At 30.1% G+C, this 24724-nt stretch overlaps 1 protein-coding gene across 1 annotated transcript in view; it reads left to right on the top strand.

The window, feature by feature from the left end:
* Positions 1-24724, top strand: part of LOTGIDRAFT_202962 (hypothetical protein) — a 45578-nt gene that overhangs the window by 18070 nt on the left and 2784 nt on the right. The window contains exons 3-5 of the mRNA XM_009045468.1: positions 13062-13072; positions 18514-18679; positions 20444-20719. Of these exons, the coding sequence (XP_009043716.1) occupies positions 18566-18679; positions 20444-20719 (390 nt within the window). The 5' untranslated portion in view covers positions 13062-13072; positions 18514-18565. The remainder of the gene's footprint in view (positions 1-13061; positions 13073-18513; positions 18680-20443; positions 20720-24724) is intronic.

Here is a 24724-nt window from a genome sequence, read left to right as displayed (position 1 = left end):
AAACTGTAAGAGCTATAGAGATGTTCTATGTAAACTGACAATATTTTCTCATGAACAGAACTTCTTACTTCAGGGTAATTGAACAAAATAGAAAAGAATTTCTTAGAATGTTTTTTTTCCTGATATTTAATGTATTTGTGTCTGATTGGAATTTTTCATTCTTTAAGCTCAAACGCTTACCTATTAACCCATATTTTGAAAATTCAAAGCACAAAGCCAAATTAGATGCTTGTTTTTTTATCACTAAATGATCAAGGGAGATTCATTGGTTAAAGAGAATTTAGAATTCTGAATAGTTAATTGACTAATCTGTCTTGTGTAACAGAGGTTGAACATCATGTGAAAGACTTTTAGAATCCCCTACTGTTTTGATTGACAATGCAATATTTTTCACTGTTTGTCTATTAGGCTTTTTTCCTTTAAATCTCAAATTTCAGAATTTTCTACGAATAGCCTGTGCCAAATAGACTCTTATACCATGTGTAGCAGTGTTAAAAATTGTTCAGAATAAGAATATACAATAATTGGTATTGAAGTACCCTCTAAATTTGATGTAGACATGTTTTGACAAAGACTATGATGAATATGAATAAGCTATGTAGATTCTTCACTGGAGATATCAAGTTGATAGTCGGGTATAAGATGTTTTGGTAGAGTTAGCATGGCTAGCCCTGTTAGTGACATCTGTAAAAATTTAATAAATATTTGAGACATTTGTAGCTAATGATATGTTAAAATATATATATTTGTTTAGTCAGCTACATTCATACTAGAATTTTACAATTGTAAAATAACCCCCCAAAAAAAGTTCTGCCAATCCCTTACCATTTATCTTTACAGGCTGTGTGAAGAACATAGCAGTGAGAGGCTTCGTAGTAGTAATTATGTTGTCCAGATGTCAAGACTAACTTGGCATTCATAATTAATGGATGGCATATCACTTGGCATGATTGTAATTGATACTAATTCTGTAATCTTTAGTATCATAGATTGGAAATTTGCCCTATTATTACATCAAAAAATATTAAAACAAGTGGTTTGCCAAGCAAGATATGCCTGATACATTTTCAATATATCAAGGGCTGTTAACAATCTGTGTCAAATCATACCAAAAATATAATTTGTGCAAGATATTGTTGATTTAAAAAAACACACCAAAATTTAATAAAATTCTGATATAAACTGTCACCTCTATCGTGTTCACAAGCCATAAATTTTGATGTGTTTTTACTAAGACAAGGGCAAAAACTCAAATTCCTCTGATCGAAAAATTGTCAAATTCAATCTTGACTACTATCTGTGGGCGTATTAAAATATAATTATAGTTACTAAAATAATTCTGTACCAATTTATCAACAGATATTGGCTTGATTGCAACTTGTAATTTGGTTTTCTCGTGTCAAACCATCTTTAAGAAGATTAAAATAGAAGATTATTGATCGTAATATTTGAAACATTAAAACAAGTTAGGATATTAAAGTGTTGTTTTTATGATTTATAGTAAAGTTCATAACGGATATTTAATTTCCCACTGTCTGATTCAAAATGGAGTTAATCATTTGCATATCCTGAAAATTCCAATTTCAAATGTTGTATTTATTTAAGTTCTTTGGAGATATTTTGTACCGAGTTGACTTGTGCATGCTTTATTAACTTGGCTTAAATGGTCAATAAATTTTGTGGGTGATATGCTCAAAAATACTATTGGAAATTAGGCATAGATATTTTTTTAACTTTGTACAAGATGTTGATTCAGTTGTGATTATCAGTTTACTTGTTCCAAATTTTTAAATCTCCATCTTTCATTTAGGTCTTTTTAACATTTTGTTTTTCATTTGAATTCAAGAGAGGCATTAAAGTCAGCAATAAAATTTTGCTGTACAGTCTATTGGTACCAAAACCTAGTGTTGGTCTTCTAGAATAAGGTGTATTAATAGAATAAGGCGTTTTAATTGAATAAAGTGTGTTTATAGAATAAAACGTGTCATAGAATAAAGCGTGTCATGGAATAAAGCGTGCTTATAGAATGAGATGTGTTTTAGAATGGAGTGTGTTTGTAGATTAAAAGTGTGCTTATAGAATAAGGTGTTTATAGAATAAAGCGTGTTTATAGAAAAAAATGTGCTTATAGAATAAGGTTTGTTTATATAATGAAGTGTGTTATAGAATAGAATAATAAAGTGTGTTTATAGAAGTGATGTGTTTCTAGAATGAGGTGTGTCTGTAGATTAAAAATGTGTTTATAGAATAAGGTATGTTTATAGAATAAGGTGTGTTTACAGAAGATGGTGTTTTGTAGATTAAAGTCTGTTTATAGAATAAAGTGTGTTAATAGAATAAGGTGTGTTTGTAGATTAAAGTGTGTTTATAGAATAAGGTGTGTTTAATAAATAAGGTGAGTCTATAGAATAAAGTGTTTATAGAATAAGGTGTGTTTACAGAATAGATTGTTTATAGATTAAAGTGTGTTTATAGAATAAGGTGTGTTTAATGAATAAGGTGAATTTATAGAGTAAGGTTTATGAATACAGGATTACGTAGATGTAGAATCAGTTGAAGCGATGATATTATTTATAGAGATATCTAATGAGTTTTGTAATGGTTAAGTATTGCAGGAGTGGTGGAAAACCACATTGTATTTATAAATAATGTCACAGTGGGGGATGACTTTTTCTGTTGTCTATGTTGTGTCAAGACATTTAGAATATAAATTTTTCGTTCATATATAATTTGTGAAGTAAGCACCAAGTTGTAGTAGTGTTTCATCACAAAGGACAAAGTCACCTTCCTACATTATACTCCCCTACTGAGCACTTCAAATGGGATACCAATTAGACTTTTTTTTGGTAGGAATATAAACCTATTAACATTAAAAGGACAAAAATTATGTTGTTTACAACCATTCATGTACATATTTATACTAATTCATTCATCTGTAAGTCCCTGTAATTCCACATTATGTCTGAATGCTCATCAGACTATTAAGATATACATATTGCATTTCACATCACTTGTTGACACAATCTGTAATTCTTTCTTATATATTTACCTTTAATTATTACTATTGAGAGCTATTGATTTAGACCCATAAAGTGCCTTTTAAGTGATTTGATGCTGCAGTCCGGACCAAGTTTCTTTCAATACAGACAGTATAGCCCATCAGTTAAGAAAGAAAAAATGACTATGTAAAATTTATTTATTTTTTTAATACCCAATAGGTTTTAGTGGGAAAATGCCTGTTTTCCCGTTGTGATCTGATTGATTGTTGGCTGTAACAATTAAACTTTATACATTGTGTCGTCATTTAAAATTCAATTTTCTTCAACAGATATGTTGCATATATTCTATGAAGGGTCATGCTTTTCTTACCATTTCTTCCTCCTTATTAGTTAAAGATATCATCTGGTCAGGTATATTAACTCACATAAGTTATATTCGACAACAAAATTGTCATAAATGAAAAAAAAACCTGCTGCACACCCCACAATTCAAACTGGAAGTTCAGTGTTGCCTGTATAACAAATCAATGATGTGAGAGTGGAAAGTGAGTGAAGTTCTACTAGAAACGATCAGTCAGTCAGCTTATTCCATTAGAATCAATGAAATAGTTACATTTAACGCCTAACTCTTTCAGTACTGTATACTGTATTGGTATATTATCAATAACTACCTTATTTTTCAAACTCTTAGTAGATTTCAAACTTTGTGTTACTGGATTATCTCATTTTTTCTTCAAAAAGTGTACATTTGTGATATAAAAACACTGAACAGGTATAGATTTATATCTATAATTAGTGTATTGGATTATATAAGTGAGAAAATGATATGATTTCTTGGACAAGGGTAAGATTTTTTAAATAGAATACTTTTTAGTTATGATTTCCTTATTGTGACCATTGAACTTCCAAAAAGTGACTGTTGAATTTGTCACACTTGATTAAAATATATGGTGCTTTAATTTGAATGATGATTTATTGTAGAAATTTGCTCAATTATATTATGCAGTTTTGTAGGAAAATATATTTATAATTGAAATACTGGTATGTTAAAGGATCCTCGTATAGATTCTTGAATAACATGGTACAAGAAGTTTCATCAAGCTGGACTAGGTGTTTCTGACTCAGTGCAAGATGTCAAATAGCTAAGATGCATGACATTTGAGTAGGCAACTATTAGACTATAATAACTATTAATTATTCAAATTCAAGAATACCCACATACAAAAAAACACATTCATTTATTCATGTATTCATTTTGGAGAGCTTTGAAACATTTTGATAGGATTTTGTAACCTTACTTGCTCACAAGAAGGCTAAGGTGTAGGCTGCTTCAAATTTCGTGATTAGGGCTCATTATTATTCCCTATTCTGTTTGTCAAGATAAAAACAGTTTCTCAGTGTTTTATCCTCCAATAAGGACGGAACAGCAAAATTTAAATTCTGTCTGTCTTTCATTTATTTCCAACAGGGATCCTTATCTGACATCTTGAATGAGAGTGATGATTATGTGTTCCAACATCAAAATCACTCATCATTCATTGTGTTTTTCAATTGTGCCATGTTTGAAATGGTGTGTGAATTTGATGTTGGAATGATAAATATTGTCTGGTTTAAATTCTTTAAATGTCATATCAGACTTTGTTTTACAGTGGTACAAAATAGTTTGCCTACCAACAATATAAAAGAAATATCAGAAAACTTAAAAGTTTAAATAAATCCCTAAATTACACAAGCTTTTTAAAGTTTTCTGTATCTGACAGTGTATGTCTGGGGTCTCTTCTTCCTAATGATTATAATCATTAAAATTTCACAAGCTGAATTCCATCGAGCTTTATCTTATTTATATCTTGTTATATTTTGTTTTTCCTCTATCAACCCAGCCTCCTATGAGATTTCTTGCTATTATTTTAAGCTGCAGTGACAATTCTCAAAGTTTGTTTTAATTTTCCAAGTCTCGGAATGTGTTTTATGTAAGTTGAAAGAAGCTTTTATCACAACAAGAGCAACTGAAATAATTCCTGCTATATTTAAAGAGGGACTCATACGACTTGAATTTCATAGCATCTCATTAATTCCTCACAGCTTATAATGACAAGTTAAATTTAGTTAAAAGGATTGTTAAGAGGTTTTTAAACTTTTTATGTGAATCTGATAGCATTGATTTTCGTTGTTCAAATTTTCAGTCTGACGTCTGTTGTTCTTCCAATTCAAATAAATCTAATTGTTTTATGGCATTTGAAAATATATATTTTAAGCAGCTTATGTGATTGTGATGTCATATTCTATAGTTGCAGTACCCATGGAAAATTGAAATGATGCAAATAGAAGCCATAAATGACAACATAAAAAAGTTATGTAATAATAAATCGTCTACAAATAAAGTGACAGTTACATTTTGAACCTTTGCTTTGTCTTAACATTGCAGTACATAATGATCTCTCTTAAATTTCATTTAGTCATTTGATATGGAAGTGTAGTACAATAATACACCTTACCTTAAGATACATGGACAGAAAGGTCAGTTATTAATAGACCAGTAATTAATACATCATTTTGTATTATTGATGAACCCTGGTGGATTATGTAACCTTGATTGATCTTGTTTCTGTCTTATATTTAACCTGCTCTTATCATATTTGGGTCAATTTACATTAATGTTTGTTGGTCATAAATCGTGATCTAAAACCAAACACTAGTAGTTGGGAACTATTGAGTGTTATTTTTATCGTTATTGTTTTGAACATGTTCAGATTTCATGTCGGGGAAAAAAATCAATCAGGTTTTAACCCATGATTTCTACAAAACACTCGGGAGAGTTGCCTACTTAATGATGGAAATGAACACGTTTCTCCAAACATTTGATTGAATTGTTTGTTGTATGTGGTCGGAAATAATATGTATTCTCACTGGTTGATTTCCAGTAAGGATTGTTTGTGTTTGAAACCTATACCTATTATAAACCATGTTTATTCAGGCACGACCAGCAGATAGCATGTTATTGAATGATAGGATGTGCTGAATTGTATAGGATAAGTATTTTAGGTTGTAACATTGCTGTTAAGTAATGCTACGAAAGCACTGGCACATGCATGTAGGCATAACCTCTAGTGATGGAGCAATGTAAGGGAATAAGGTGGTGAAAGCTTACACCAGGTCGGGCTAGATATTAAATTTTCTGGAAAATAAAAAGAAATGGATTGTGCTCACTTTCCTCTCACAAAAAAGATGAGGGAAGTAAGATCAGAACTACAGAGCTAATTCTCATTTCATTTCCTTTACATCTGATCGCTAAACACTGCCTGTATCTGCATTTTAGTTCAGACCAAATATCTGTTTATCTGTATACCTCATTTTGTTTATAGTTCATATGCTTCTGTAAGCACATCAGTATAATGCTATAATTTTGGTTCTCTATTCTTTTGTTTATCCGAATCCAGTCCACTGCATTAAGTAGGTAATTGATATCTAGACTGAAGAAAAGAACATTCAATTGAAAATTCAATCAGAGGACAAAGTTTTCACAATTCTGACAGATCAGTAAGAAAATAAAATGTTCTTATACATTTACAGTCAGGTCCAGAGCAAGAAGGAAATAACCTTTCATTTTTAAATTCCATGTGTTTTCAAATAGTCACATTTTGATATTATCTTGTTAATGATAAAGAGCAATTTTAATTTATTCATTATGATTTAGATGCCAGTTTCTTATATTCTCAATGTAAGGGAACTTTCCCTTTACATTGCTTCAAAAAAGAAGCTTGTTGGCCATGATTATTCTACTTCTAGTACCTGGAAATAATTTAACAGTAAGGTAAAGCATTTATATGGATGTTTTAAATCTACCCAACTGTTTTGCCACATGAAAATTTCTATCCAGTTGGAGATTGATATATAATGTATAAAATGTGTGATAACTAAAAGTGTATCGATATGATAATAATGTGATGTATTCAGTAGGGTGTCGTTATTATTCATATTTCCGCTACCTGAACACTAGGATGTCAACAGTTGTATTGTCTGATCTTAATCTATTCATCTGTATAAATACTATTTATAGATAGAATACTAAAATATGCCCTTGAGCAAGACGTTTTGTGCAGGACATTTTGTACAGTGATGCTGTGAAGCTTTTCACAACTGGATGTTCTTGCTTCTAAATATTGATATTTTATATAATTTTGTTCATTTTTATTTAACAGTAAGCATCTTATAAATATAAATAGGAAATTTTGGGAAATCAAACTTTAAGGAAACAATCATTGTAATATGTCTATCCTTTTTGTGATATTCCTATACGTATAGCTGTAAGTGGGATGTGTAAAGATTATTGCTGCTGTTCAAAGCAGGAACCATAGGCATGTCTATAAATAACTACTAAATATCATGAGCTAATTATAATTGTTACAATATGTCATACATTTATTTATGGGATTGACACTGCTGTCAAAAAGCAATATGATGCATCTTCTCACTTTTTGAAACATTTTCATTTAAGAATAAGGCAGTCATATCGCATCACATTAGATCCACTTTGAGGAGAGCCTTTCTAGCTTCAGAATTTGAGCAGCAATGTATTGGAGTCATGGAGATGTGGCAAGTTTAGAATATTGAAAATAAGATTTACAATAAATTTTATTATACCACTTATATGATACAATGATCAGGATTAAAGCTATTCAGGTTTCTATCCTTCAAACTTAACAATGATAAAAATGGATGCATAGATTTATATATGAGTTGAATGTCTGGCTGAATGTCACTGGTTAAGTGTTGAATATAAAACATATAAAACGGGACAATAGAGACCCTTTAATATTCAGGGTGTACAGATTGTATTGTGGGGAGATTTTAGTTGGTGAGAGGATTTCATGCTCCAAGGTAAGGGGGTCATCACTATGTTTAATATACAAATTGATACCATATTCAATATGAGGAAAATGTTTCAAAAATGCACTCTTATACTGATCTGTCATTAATGTATCTATTTTGTTTTAATTTCTTAAATTGTTAAAGGGTATGATTTATGTATTTTCATCTTTCTGTCATGTTCATCAATCTATTTTGCTTCATTACTCAAATGATAAAGGGATTGTAAAAAGATTTTCTTAACTTTTAATATTTATCTAGAAGATTGATAGCATTGATTTGCACTGCTCCAATTTTCATTCAGACATCTCAGGTTGACACTACCACACACACAATTCTTCAGAAATGGGATAATTACCCTGATGCTTTCAATGAAGATATATCTAAGATATTTTTTAACCAAGAGACTATTCAGAAGTTAAAAAAACAAAATATGTAAATTGTTTAATTTTTTCAACTACAAGCAACAAAGCAATACCTTGTAGATATATGTATTAGGTAAGCTTTCATTATATACTCTATGAGTGAATTTGAATATAATTTGCCTCAATAATTTGCTGACAATTTTCGTGTTGACGTGCTGCTCCTTCATCTGTTACATCATACGTCATCTAATGAATGATTTGATGTTGAAAATACATTGACATGGTGAGCTTTTATTTGTGACTGCTGGACCCTATACAGATATTTTTTTGGAACTGATGTTTATGAATATCTATTTACATGAACAGTGTTAAAAAAATTATATACATTACAAGGCCTCACTAATTTGAAAAATTCTTTCAAAGAGTTTCTCCTTCAAAAGATAGTGCTTACACAATTCAGCCAAAACCATGAATGTTGGTGTATGTAAATCAGTAGCCTAATAAATATATTCAGATAGAGAATGGTTGTTACTAGTAAATTACCAGTTGTCAGAGTACATCTTTATCAGTATCTCCCGTGACTTGAGAAAAAGCTTTAGTCTTATCTGAGAAGAAATAATTACTGATGGTGAACATAGTACTTAAATTTTGGGTTTCTACCAATTTCATTGTGAAACTTAATGAAAAATAGTCATGCAATAAGTATGAGGGTTTATGATATACAGTTGATGTGCATGGTTAGTTATAGATGAATAGATAATGAATATCTTCCAAACAGAAAAGTTTTAAGGGGAATAGAAGCTAAAGATCAACAAAACTATTATCTGTATTGAATCCAACCAAGACTTCACCAATATTTTGGAATATAGGTTGGAAACATATTTTAAATGTGTTAAGACATTATTGGCAAATACATTACAACTCTCATTATATTGAATATTCTACTGCTGCAGTATAATGTTTTATTCAGCATATAAATACTCAATCAAGTTTTTTAATAAGACCAGCCAATTGGTCAAGTGTTGAAATTATGAAAAATTGATGTATTGTTGTCACACCTGCTATGTTTTAAGTTAATTACTTGTCTATATTATTAATTCTTATCATTCTATAACTTTATCACTATTTTGTATTGTAAGAAGTTTTATTAATTTATAAGGGAGATGTTTAAGGGAATTGTAAGAAGATATGTTCAATAATAGTTTCTATTTGTATGATTTTTATATTCATTATTTAAAACTTTTAGTTTCTCTTTTTATGATTTAAGTTTTCATAGTTTAATCTTAAAACTTCTATTTTCCTATCATTCTTATTGACTCTTTTATAGTTGTTTCTAGGACTACTTGACAAAGTATAGATACTTCACCAGAAAGTCATATGTGTCTTGGTGCACACAAAAACAAGTATTTTTAAAATTCCCATTAATGTGTCAGATAATTATTCATCACTACATTCAAGTTGTTTGGGTTTATGACCTTGCACACTTCAGGAGCCACATAGGTAATATTTTGAACATCTATTTAATTAACTTTTGATGTCACAGTAATTTAATCATGATTTGATGTATAACTTGGTTTAGGGTCTACACCATAAGGTAAGCTTAGTTAATTAATCAAGTTCACCTTCTTGTATTACGTGCATTGCAGTACAAAGACAGTAAACCTTTGCCGCCATTCTGTCTTACTCTGCTTTTAATTTCTTGTCATGTTTTTCTACATTAAGTCTTTTTTACCTTGAGTTGTTGATCAACCTGGAACCAGACACAACCTATTCAACTGGTGGTATGTCTGCACTGATGTCATGTGAATTTGCAATTATACTAGTATTCTTTTAATATTGTGATCATTATCTATAGTGAAAGAGAGACAAATTGCAGATTGACAAACCTTATTGTATTATCAACCTTCTTGCTCTTGACATCACTTGGCCTGAGTATTTATGTAAATTAGCAAACAGCTTTAGAATTTAGTATTGTATGACCTTTGGTGACTGAATATAATAGGAGCTGGACTGCCACTTACTTACAGGAAAAAAGATGGTGTCAAAATAAGATATATTGTGACAAAATAGGCTAATTTAGTACACACAACAATATGAAGTCTTGATATTATTTCCCACTCTCGGACAACAATTTTCATAGAAATTTCATAGTTTCTATACATAAAATACCTAGAATCTAATGGATTTCATTAAATAAGTTATCAGAGCATTACTATAAGTCTCAAGGATATTATACCTTTCACTCTATTTAATACATTTTTTTACAATGTACAGGTATTATTACAACCTTTTTTACCTAGCCTCAATAACTTCCTATACAATTTGTTCATGTTGAGTGGTAGAGTGAGAATCTAATATAATTGATATATTGAAGATTAGAAGTTTTTTTTAATAAGGGGTTGTAAATCTCTGTGATCAGAAGATGAATTATTAAGTGACTTGTAGACAAAAAGCCCATTTTCTAGGGCATTTAATAGTGATGTGAATAAGTCGGTGTTGGTAATGAAAAGAAAGGCAGTTTTTCTTTTCTGGTTAAAAAAAGGATATACATGTGTAACCTACCGATGTTGTCAGGTTTCTACCGCTTTTTAATGTTGTCTACCGCTCTACTGACAGGATACCCAATTTTACCAATTTTTTGTTTTTTTTCCTGACCAAATTCTAACAGGATCTACCGTTTTCAATGTCCAAATTCTCTACCATAAATCAACAAAATATCTATTATCACTTGTATCTTGATTGTCGGTAACATGCTTTAATCTTATCACCTAATAATATTATCATTGCCTGATTAAAATCCCCCAATTAAGATCATAATTTTATCTATTTTCACCCAATGTGTATTTTAAGCCCACTTTTTATAACAACATCTGGTAGATTCTACTTTCGCTTTTACAATAAATTCTACGGTAGCCATACTTTTACTAAAAAATGAAACCTTGAAGTCTTCATAGTATTTTATACTCTGTGAGGTCTGTAATAGGCCTATATAACATAGACGTCGTTTCAGAAATCTTTTTTATTATCGGTAGATTATCATGCGCGAGTAGATGCCTAATTCTTATGTAAACTCAAACTTCGTTTCATAAAATCGTTTTTTAATTTTACTGTAGTCTGTTAACATTCATTTTATTGCCTGCATCACAGGCTTTCTTGTTAGCAGTCTTCTAACTGAAGAGTGTCAAAATGGAAGCGGCAAATTTGCTTCAATAGTTCGTGAGAGTGTTGCAGGAAAATTATTTAATGATCGGACTGGAGATATTTTAGATGTAATGAATTACACCTTTGGAAAAAGTAACATTGGAGTACATATTATTTACTAGAGATTGCTTTCAAAACATACTGATATTTTGATATGGTATCACATGAAGAAGGACAATATTAAATTTTTTTGCGCCCCTAAACTTGAAATATCAGGCACTATTTCTAGAATTATTTTGCCTAGGTAGGCCTATTCCCAATTTATAGATTTGTTAATTTTTACCGTGTCATGTATAGCAGGCCTATGATCAATTTAATTAATTTACAAGGCTTAAGGCTTATTTAGAAATTAAAAAAGAATCAATTTGGAGTTTCAAATTTGGACTTTTAACCCAATCTCCAGATTTTTCAAGGCAAAGTAGATTTATTTTCTTGACCTGTACACATGTATGCCTTAGCCTATTCCTTTTCTTTCAAACTGACAAATTCATTTGTAATAGGCACGGTTAATAGCAAATATGACCAGGGTTTATAGGGCCATCTGAGCTCATAGACGCTTTTGTCATGTCAGCCCCTCTTTCCTGCATCTGGGTTAAAAAATACAATGGTATTATCTTGAGCTAGGCTGGGATTAAATCCAAAACCTGTATATTACTAAAAAGACTGTTCCACACTGATTATTAGAGTTCTTCCTGGAAATCATTTCTTCTGAAAAATGTTGAGAGAGAGTAAGGCAATTTCTGATAGATAGGCTGTTGCTCACTTACATTGAAAAAATAGCCTTGGTTAGTTTAATAGGTAAACATTTGAGTGTGCATTGTTTAAGATCTCTCTTTACAACTAGCTAAGCATTATCCATCTTTGATAATTTGGATAAAAGACCCTAATTAGTTCACTTCATATAACTGTAAAATTTTCAGATGGATGAGGTTAAAGATGGGAGATGGTTTTCATTGAGATAATTATAGTGATAGTACTAAGGCTATCAAATTTTTATTCATTGTCTTTAGCTGTAGACTGACTTTTTCCTCCTCCTAACATGGGGATGAACTCAATAAGGTTATGAAAGAGATATGTAGAAAGTCTGTCTTACCCACCATTTAAAGTTATTTATTATTTCAACTCAATTGGAAGCACCATTCCTTGTGGAAATCTCGACAGAATCTCAAAAGGAGATTGATCATTGCACTCTTGTTTGTTTATGTTGTTTGGATGGCATATTGATTTTCAAGTGTAATAAAAAAAACATGGGAAGTCATCCATAGAGTATAGGTATAATGATTAACTCTTTTGAAAAGAAAACACATATCACAGTATATTAGTGGCCTAGAGGTGACATTGTCAGATCTCTGATTACATCTTGTATTATAATAGAGGTTTGTTGAGCTTATTATACATGTCAGCAAGATCTAGTGTGGGTAAGTGAATCTTTTGAATCTTACAATACATTTGCAATTTGATAGCAATCTACCATTAGTTGTAACATATGCCAGGAAGTCTTTCACCTAAGCAGAACGCAGATGTCTTCAAGTTGTAACTAGTTCTTTTACAGTGATGCCATTGTTCTATTTTTTCTGAATCAAGTATTTTGAACAAAACTTGTAAAAAAAAGACTTCATTGTTTTGTCATAATTTATGAAGTATAGATGATTCATATTCTATAAAGGTCAATTCCACAATTTACTGCTGTGTGGTAAGATCTACAAGATTTGCTTTTTGCTGTCTGATCTTTACAGCCTGTAATCCAAGCTACTAGAAAATTGAATTTTCAGATGAAAAGGGGCAATGAGGGTTGACATTTTTTAACTGCTTGATTGCTCAAATATCATCTATACAATACAAACATTCTTACTTTTAAAACATAGACTAATTTGATAAAACAGCTCCATGTGTGATACAGATTGGGATTGTCAAAGGTTTGTTTGAAGATGGTTTATTTTTTTTATTAACAGTTCATCAATGATGTACAAGATAAGAAGCACTTTTTATTATCTTTTTGTACTTGTTGTATACATCATACTGTTCATACTAAAAAAACATTCCCTATGTCAGAGATACAGATGAAAGTGTTTGACCTTCAACAATAGTGACTTAATATATATAAAATAAACTTAAAACATAGTAAAACAATTGATTCAGCCATACCAAATTATTGGATTGAAAATGGGGCCTGCTAACCAACTCAAACTAATCTAATAAAAATCCAATGATCAACTTGTCATAGCGGCAAAAAGAGTATAGTAAAATATACCTTAGATGATCATGTACTTATCTGAAATAAGAATCTGAACCAATATCTGAAATCCATTGTAAATATCACAAAATTCAACAAAGTTCACATTTGCAGGTTGAGGTTAAAACGATGAAGGCAACAGATGAGATGAAGGAACATATTAACATACTCAAATCCGATTGGTCATCACAAATCATATTTCCATCATATTTATACAGATAATAACCTTTTAACTAAGTTTTTTCACATTTTCCATACAAGAAATAGACCTAGTTGCTTATTAATTTCATGGGCGGGAATTTTATCCTTCATTCCAGCACTTTCTTCCTGTTTATGGTTTTTTGTTGGGTTCATATGGCTGTGGTAATGAATTTAATCTGAATATTTGTCAAGTGATAGTCCCACAAGGAATAGAATTGTCATTTAGTTAGACTCTTTATGTTAGAACCGATATTTCAACTCAAATTCTACACTCACTGAGTCAAGGCTACTAGATATTGATTACCAGAAATATTACCAGATCTTTTTTGCAATTTAACCATCTTATTTCAATATTGAAAGATTAGATTATGATATTTTTAAGGCAATCGGTTCAGATGTATTCCTCAGAATGAACATGTTTTTCTTATTGTCGCATCCTGATAGCATCCTTCTTATGTCTTTCTAAGACCTCGAAACCCATTAACCAATAAAAATTGAATAAATAGTGTGGTTTAACCCTGTTAGCCAATAAGAATTGAGTAAATAGTCCATATTGTTACTGTGAGAGATAAGAGGGTATTTCACGCTGATATGTGTTTATCTCTGGAACGAAGATCAATAAGCTTACAAGGAAAAGAAATGGAATCAGACATCTACCGGCTATTTGATAAGAATGTAGGCTAGGAGTAAATGGCTAGCATGGATTTGATTGCTCTATTTTTAAACAGCTGAATCTGGCTACTGATTAGTGTGATCAGGAAATTGTCTAAATTAAGAAAGTCATAGTATGAATAAAATTAACATCTGCAAAATCATTTCACTTAAAATAGCCTTCTGAAACACTTTTCTATCTCCTCAATTAAAGTTGAATATTATATATCACAAGTAAAATAACAATCAGTGGCAGAAATTAGTTAGTCTTTCTTCGGTCTTTCTACTGGCCACAGAAAAAGATATATACCCAAGCAGTCATTACAGAGTGATGTTACATAACATTAACATCAAGTATATGAAGTGTTTTTTATCCACTCAAAATGTTCAAAGGGTAAATTTTAAAACAAACAAACTGATTTGTTCAAAATGCTGATCATACACAGTAGGTTAACAATTTGACCAAGAGACCAACTTCTGAAGTAGGACAGTAATATCTATGTCAATTTCAAACTTGGGTTACTTTGGTACTGGACTGGTTTAATTAAAGCCAGGTTATTTATAGAAATGGTAACATCCAATAGTAAGATTAGTCTGATTAGTACTAGATTGATCTTTCTGACCGAATTTAAATGGTTTATTTATATACATTGATCATGATTACCAAGTCTTATAAACACCCCAATCGGCAATATTGATGTCTTCTGAAGACACTGTTATGTATTGTTGATAGGTTTAATTAAGTGAATGAGAAAACTTGCTGATATGGTCATATGTTATAAATGTAAATCTTTCTCAAAATGAATAATGTTGAAATTATACATGATATTTGCAATCACGATATTATTGGGTTGTTTAACAATAAAAAGAAGAATTTATTCTATATTTGGAAACTGAAGATAGTAAATTTTTGGGTTATGAGTTTTTCCCTTGCAAATTGTTTGATTGCTTAGACACAAGATGTCATCAACTTCTAAACTTATCATATTTAAACCAGTAACATGAACGTGGTCAGTTACTTTCAAAATTACAATGTGATCAGCTACTTTAAGAATTACAATATGATCAGTTACTTTAAGAATTACAATGTGATCAGTTACTTTCAAAATTACAATGTGATCAGTTACTTATATAATTACAATATGATCAGTTACTTTAAGAATTACAATGTGATCAGTTACTTTCAAAATTACGATATGATCAGTTACTTATACAATACGATCAGTTACTTTTATAATTACAATATGATCAGTTACTTTGAGAATTACAATGTGATCAGTTACTTTAAAATTACAGTGTGCTCAGTTACTTTCAAAATTACAATATGATCTGTTACTTATATAATTACAATGTGATCAGTTACTTTTATAATTACAATATGATCAGTTACTTTAAGAATTACAATGTGATCAGTTACTTTAAGAATTACAATGTGATCAGTTACTTTCAAAATTACAATGTGATCAGTTACTTTCAAAATTACAATGTGATCAGTTACTTATATAATTACAATACGATCAGTTACTTTAAGAATTACAATGTGATCAGTTACTTTCAAAATTACAATATGATCTGTTACTTATATAATTACAATGTGATCAGTTACTTTTATAATTACAATGTGGTCAGTTACTTTGAGAATTACAATGTGATCAGTTACTTTAAGAATTACAATGTGATCAGTTACTTTCAAAATTACAATATGATCTGTTACTTTCAAAATTACAATATGATCTGTTACTTATATAATTACAATGTGATCAGTTACTTTTATAATTACAATGTGATCAGTTACTTTTATAATTACAATATGATCAGTTACTTAAAGAATTACATTATGATCAGTTACTTTAAGAATTACAATGTGATCAGTTACTTTCAAAATTACAATATGATCTGTTACTTTCAAAATTACAATGTGATCAGTTATTTTCAAAATTACAATGTGACCAGTTACTTTCAAAATTACAATATGATCAGTTACTTATATAATTACAATATGATCAGTTACTTTCAAAATTACAATGTGATCAGTTACTTTCAAAATTACAATATGATCAGTTACTTTCAAAATTACAATATGATCTGTTACTTATATAATTACAATGTGATCAGTTACTTTCAAAATTACAAGGTGATCAGAATCTTGAACTATTGAAATTTAACAAATAGTCACTTTTAATATATTTTCAAAGACACATTATGTCTGGTCTGAGGGCATACTGACAATTTAGCTCAAAACACACATTAAATTGTTTCAAAACTCTAGTGTAACAGGCTGCTATACTGGTAAAATGTTCTTCATTGGTCATCATTATTAATAAAATTGAAAAGATGTCATCATGTCTTTACCAAACTTTTCATTTCTACTTGGTTGACCAATAGATCTTATCATATAAAGTTAATAGGTATAATAATAATGTCTCACTTCATTTATATCATTTTCAAGATGCAATTAAATTATAAAAATATCAGTGAGAACTGTGTAGCATTTGTTTTTTTCTAAAATATTCTGATAAGAAACCTGTTTGTCAAGTTTTCCTTCTCTTGTATTAAATAAAACATAAAAGGATGCACTGACATTTTTATTATAGTCCATAGGCTTTATTTGAAAAGAGATGATTTTATGAAGTATTTGGAATACTAGACAAGTTTGGATATTTATGATCAACTTAAAGTATATTTTGTAGGTTTATGTGGTAAGTTCAAGTTGGTACTATTAGGGGCAAATCCTGCTGACTATTACTTTACACCACAACATATAATATAGATCTAAAAATTAGAGTAGGAAGATAGAAAGAAATAAATTGATACACATGAAAAAGGGATCTCTAAAAATGGAACTGAAAAAATTTAATAAAATCTGATATCCTTAAGATGAATTCAAACATATTTTTCACCTAGAATCAATTTATTTTTAAATGTTATGGTGTTTTATGTCTTTCATTTGACTAATGAAGATATGAATTATTTTTAAAATAATACATTTTTTGAGGTTCACTTGCATGAACCTGAGCCTTCATTAAAAGCCTTAAGTCTCCATGTATTAAATTTTTTTGTGATATGTTTTTTCTCAGTTTATAATGATATAGTATGTAAAAAATGTGCTGTAAGGAAAGGCAAGTCCAATATTTAACCTTAATGAGTAATACATTCAGTAGTCTGTAGTGACACTTGTTTTGTGTAGGTGTTGAATTTGGGTGGAAAAGATAAAATTTAATGTAGGTCTCTGATGTAATTTGTGTGCCAGTTTTTAGTTTCTTTTGTTCAATGATTTAAAGTTAAGAAGAAGGTAGGATAGTTATTTTTCTGTAATACTGAAGTTAGACATGTATGGGAATTGAAAAGAAAAGAAAATTTAGAATTGAATAATGTTGTTCATTAAATTTTGTGAGGTCATGTTACAATTTGCTCATTTACATGCACACATACGTAACATGACATTATATTGTAATGTATTGTCCATAGGATCTTGTATTGTAAAACGATGCATGGATACTAAATAATTAATCGTAACAAAACTGGATTTTGAATTGTAAATTCAGGATTAGATACTTAAACTTTGATCAGCAAACTGGATTTTTAAGCTGAAATAATGTATGATAGTTTGGGTGTATCACAATGATTTAGTATTTTTTGTATGATATGAGAAATAGGAAAATGACAAATTCATTATATACAGTGTAACTATGATTTGTAAAAATTTAAAATGACTTTAAATGTAGTATTTAACATTAAGATTGTACTTTTCCAATTAAAGTAGGTCTTAGTTTAATTGTGGAGTTAAGAAATTTTGTAAATTGAATGGTGTTTTTGAATTTGCAATTATATGAGATGATAATCCCTGGTTCATATTTTAACACCAACATTTGGTACATTGTTATCATCCTACCTACTCTGTTGGTAGTTCCAAATGAATGTTAGCTAGAATTTTGACCAGGTTTTGGTGGAACTAGGTTCACATCAGTAGATTTTCAGAAATCTGTAATTTCTGTACTCAATGGACCTTTTCTATATTTTTCAGGATAGCTAAGTAGATAAAACCAAATATGGGAAACTCAGGTTCAAAAAAGACGAAATTATCTAAAGAAGATTTGTATTTCTTAGAAACAAACACAAATTTTGAAAAAGCTGAGATAAAACAGTGGTATAAAGGATTTATGGTAAGTTGATTCTTTATATTTCTTATACTAATATAGTTTACTAGTGCACAGCCTTCTTCTTATTTTTCTCCTTAGAGGGATTCTCTTGTATCCTTGGTTAGAGCTTGGGGATTTAAATAACATCATCCGCTTAACTTTTCATGGGTTCTAATCTCAGTCCGTGTTGAAAGTCTATGACCTTGAATTGGTCATCCTTTCTCATTATTCTAGCTGTAAATAGATACCAGTATGCCTATTTGGTGAATGATATTGGTGAACCTAAGTTGTTATCCTTGTAAAAAAATGAATTTTTGGAAAACCAAAAGGTACTTTCATTGACAACAAACTGGTTTTTTGGCCTGAGTATGAGAGTTCCAGGCTTGTACTCAAATCTGATAAAGTTTTCAACATGAAATCAATGCAAATGGTGCAAAAAGAAGTTTTGAGTCTCTCTGATAAACCAGTTTTGAAACCTTGTTCATTATTCATACAAAATGGTCCATTGACTCACTTTGAGATCTTTTGAAGTCTGTAATGATACTTTCAAACTTATTATAAAGAGAAATTATGGTCCGTTAGTGTAATGAGGTATAAAATTGAACTTGAAGTTTATCAATAGGTAATCCATTGTCATACTTCAATCACCCTTAAACTGATACTGTACTCAGTTGACTCAGTCTATTAAACATCTATTCATAGTACATGCAAAATATCAGATTCAGCTGTGATCCAAAATCACCATTGACCTCTGTGACATGACACTAGTCAGGTCAAACTTAAATATGACACCCTTGGGGGTTTGGATACTGAAGTTTAAAGAGATTTTTATGGGGTTTATTTTTTAAGAGTTGATAAATATTTAGGCATTTAAATTTCTTACTTAAATATTATTGTCTCCATGCAGGATTAACCCTTTAAACCTGGCTTAGGTCCTAAAATAATTGGGTAGGAGGGAATGATGACAATAAATGGTAATTAGGCATGATTTCAGACTAAAAGCTTTAAATTGCTGTATTATTATTATTTAGAGTTTTACTTACAAAACAAATCAAATTTCTGTAAAAAGTCTGAAGTTCTTGATGAAATGAAACCAAGTATGATAATGACACAATGAATATGATTAGGTTAGGAATATGAATAATTTGGATTCAGTGAGGAAACTGATATGAGGAGTAGATCTCTTTCATCTCTCCTGCAGAATATTTATTCTATTTATTAAATACATCTTTTTGATTTAAGTCCTCCTCAACGTAGTCTGCAATTTTTAATAAAAGAGGAAATCACTGGCAAATTTGTCTATTATGATTCTTTTATTCTATTTGAATGAAATTAAATCATAATATCAAACAATTAAATATTTGATAGAGATACTTCAGGTTTGAATACTGTCTGATATTTGCATTGCCAGATATAATTTATTCATTCATCTACTGCTTGATAACTTTAACATTCTTGATTCATCTTTTTTACAGCTTTTATTCGTTTCATTGTGTATCTTCTTCTTGATAGTTCAGTTTGATTACTAGTGATGGAATATGTCAAGATTTGCGTATTATATCAGAATCCGGGTCTGTTTGACGAAACACATAGGTATCATCATGATACGTAATCTGATTTTGGCTATATAAGATAATATACAATAATGGGTTATATGAAGATTCTATTCTACAGCAATAATAAAATTTGCCCCATAATCAAATTTTAATCTGTTAGTTCTTGGAATTAACCATTGATCTGATATATTTCTCAATTTCATTCTTTATAAGTTTATTTCATCTTTTTCAGAGAGATTGTCCCAGTGGCACATTATCTAAAGAAAAGTTTAAAGAAGTGTATTCTCAGTTTTTTCCTGGAGGAGATCCAAAAGACTTCTGTGAACATGTATTCCGTTCATTTGACAAGGACCATAGTGGCTCTATAGAATTTAAAGAGTTTTTATTAGCTATTAATATTACATCCCAGAAGGGAAAGGCTGAGGACAAATTAAACTGGGCCTTCGATATGTATGATATAGATGGAAATGGCACTATAGATCACAAAGAAATGGAGAGCATTATTCAGGTAGGTACAGTTAGAATTACGTCCTTTGAAATCCACAATTGGCTTAAGAACCAGAAGATGAATCATTTACAATCATATCATCAGGTGAAACTGTTTGATCTAATAGCATTGACATCATCAGGTGAAACTGTTTGATCTAATACCATTGACATCATCAGGTGAAACTGTTTGATCTAATACCATTGACATCATCAGGTGAAACTGTTTGATCTAATAGCATTGACATCATCAGGTGAAACTGTTCAATGTCTTTACATTATCATCATGGTATTATTCTGTTCATTACATTTGTGAGCCATTCTGTTGTCTTCAAGCCTGTCATTCCATTTCAATCATGACCTCATACAACTATTCCTTTATTTACACATATCTTGATAGGATATGATCTTGGTCTGTCTGTTATATGGCATCTCTTGTCAACCATCTGGTCAAGGTTCCTCTCATTTCTTCTCTGTTTGTATCTAACAGCTAAACTCTGTATGAATTTATAACCTCATCAGAGAGACAATTCACATATTGTCATTGACTAATGCACTGAATTAGGGGCCAATAATCTTTTGACTATTCACTGTCTTTCAGAGGCATTTAATAGCCAGCTGAGTGAGCTCTGTTTCAACTATTTGTACCACTATTAGAATTAGAATTGGATGTATGATCATCCTAGAAATATTAAAACAGAACTTGAATCACCCTATAATAAAACAAACGACATATAATATGTATTGGCTGTATTACCATGGTTAATAACTGCCAGAATGTGACAATATCCTATATTATCAAGATAAGAATATCGGATTTAAATTATGAAAAGCAATATGGTCTGCTCAAACTGGGCTCTATCAGAAAGTGAAGCAAATATACAAACAAATGTCCAAGGATATATTATCAGATCATTCTCTGGATGTTTGAAGTACCCAAACAAACTTAATAGATTATTGTTGGAATCTGCTGAATGGCCTGAGAAATATCATAAAAGGAAACTGTTCTCCAGTGGTTTATTATTGATAATTGAATTAATAGCTTCAAGTGAAAGTGGTCTTCTTATTAGAACATCCCATCAGTTAGCGTATATTATAATATTAATATCTATCAATCTTTAGCTTGTCAGTTCTATATTACTCTTATTTAATTTCTCCTAACCTTTCCTAAAGTTGTTGACAGTGGCAACCTCTTGACCTTTTGTGTTTTTATTTTCAATTTACATCTGAATAAACAGTAATATTTAGTATGAACAAATTGAAAACAAAAGATGATTGAAAATCAAGCATAATTATAAATTTAACTAGACTAAGCCATAAAACAGACATAAAACTGAAGGATTATGTGCTGTTATTTAAGATTTGATGAATGATTTCTTTAACTGGAGTGAAAACACCTACATCTACATATTTTTCCACTCAAATTGAAATGTTAGAGAAATTTAATATTTAATTGGCTGTATAATCCATTAAGTGCATATGATGTAAAACTGAAATGAACGGAAATGGTTTTTTACATTCTTATATTCCTTGTCAGCTCCTCCAGCCTGCATCACTGAAAGCAGGAAAGAAAGAGGAGTTGAAAAATCTTAAGGTATAATCTGGATCTTTATTGGGATTTAACCCTGGACCACTTCAGGTTAGAATACAAATCTCTTACTCACTGAACTACTGAAGCCTTGATGATGTCCAAACTAGAAATATCAGTGAAATAGAAGAGTTTACATGAAGTACAATGGCCTAATATTGTTAAATTGCATATCTCTTGCTTTGTCTCAATTTTTGTATTAGAAAGAGGATATTTCCAGTCAGGTATAAGTTGTTTCATAAAAAGATCTAGGAGGACTGACTGACTGACAAACTTTTAATCTACATTGTATTCTGTCTCAGGTTGGCCAACAACAACAGTATGATATGAAACTCTTCCTTTGACTTAAGAAATAAAATTTGTTTAATTGTAAAATCAATATACAGAGTAGATTGATATATTTGTTGATTAACGAATTACTCATGATTAATTATTAATTACTTAATAATTAACGAACTTACTGGATATTAACTATAATAGTTCTGGATGAACAAGTCTCAAATAAAAATAATGGTTTTCTTATGTTCAGATTAATGAAAGTGTTTATTTACTTTGTAAAACATAATTAGTTTATGTATTAATTATGATTTAATCACTGACTGTTATGTTTATTTTGTTGTTGACATTTTTAGTATATCAAACTTATTGACCCTATTTAAAGTACAGTGATAAAATCCATATGATATGACATCATTTGTAATGTTCTAGTTGATTTTCTTTCTAAATCTTGTTAATAAATGGTTGATAGTTATGCTAAAATAATCTTAAACTCATATTTAAGAAATAAGTTGGTATTTTACCTCTAAAGGCAAAGCCGAATTAAAATTAAAGGTTTGGTTTTGAAATTAATGCAAATTTTATGCAGCTTTGAAATGGAAACTGGACTGTAAAATAGACTGTTTAATATATAAATATACTTATTAAGCTGATTAATCTATGTATAAAATGTGACCTGTCAACAATATTTATTTCAAGCTGTACATAGTAATTGATGAATAAACCTATAAAATACCAATAAACATACAGATGTTAATAAATGTTATAAATATGTTTTTTTTTAGTATTATTGATCATGAATAACTTAACATGTCAATCAATTTGCTGGTGGAAAAGAATATCCCTGAGGTTATTTTCATATGATTTTTTTATATGTTTATTATATAGCACTAGGTCTATAGCTCTGCTGGTTCAATATGTACCTGTATAAAACAGTTAAATATATTGTTTGTGCTTCATTGAAGATAGTTCTTCACAATGGCAGTATCCAATAAATGTGCTTACACTGCAAGGATCCACCTTTCTGATCAAATTTTCTGTTTACTGTCTGTTCTCTTTGTCCTGGTGTTTTTCTATTATCCTTTCTGAAGAAGTTTAATCAAACTCCATCAATTATTGACATGAATTTTAATTGGCTCTGGTTGTAAAAGATTGTTTATGTCAGATTTCAATTAGGACTCAGTTAAATTTTCCATAAGAAAAACGGATATCTATTGTCTTGTTAACATTTACATATAAAAACATTCTTGTGTTGTTTCATTAAGTAGCTGATGTAAGATGTTTGCCAACATGAGAAAAGTTTGTTGAAAAAATATTTCCTTTTATCTTAACCAGACATTACCATGAATACATTTAGACCATTAATTCTCACTAATTGGCAGAAACACTATTTACGTGTTGATAATAAAGAAATTTAAAGATGGTTCTTGAGAATATTGAGATTATTTTCTTAAGATAGTTGTCAGCGTGGAAACTAGTCCTATTATTTGGCTTTATCTTTGAACCTTAAGACAGGGCCGTCATACAACAGTGGACCTAAAATGTATCTTAGATTGGTCATCTGAGTAGGCATTGGCAGAGAGGGGAAGGGCACATGATTTGTCTTGCATGTGTGATACATCTGACACCAGATCATTACAAATGGAGCCACTGATCTAATATTTCCACACAATTTTGGAGATGGAAAACTAACAAATTTAACAGTATTATTACTAACTATTGTTCTGAAAGGATACATCTTATTTATTTGTCTTTCCATTCATTTGTTCATTCATTGACCTATTATTACATAAATTAATCACAAGATACCATTAATCTGTCTGGATTTATTCATCTATCTTGCCATGACTGCTAGATTTCAACTTGTTCATACATGCGTTTGCATTCATTTACATTTTAAAAGATACACTTGTATGTGGTGAATTTGAATATACACACCAAATGAACTAATTTGTTGACTTAGAATTTTATTTTGGCAATTTAATACTGTTATAACATAGAAAAATAAGTAAACAATTTAAGAATATCAGAAATATTGGCAGAATGTTTTTTTTCAGTAATTTAGATTAGAAACAGGTGTAATAACACATTTTTATACGCCCACATGTAAGATGGGCGTATATTGTAACCCCCCCGTCGGTCCGTCCGTTCACATTTGGCTCG

Source organism: Lottia gigantea, assembly GCF_000327385.1.
Source record: "Lottia gigantea unplaced genomic scaffold LOTGIsca_1, whole genome shotgun sequence".
Taxonomy (NCBI): domain Eukaryota; kingdom Metazoa; phylum Mollusca; class Gastropoda; family Lottiidae; genus Lottia; species Lottia gigantea.
The sequence above is the reverse complement of the archived record's forward strand: the minus strand, read 5'-3'. Positions and strand labels throughout refer to the sequence as shown.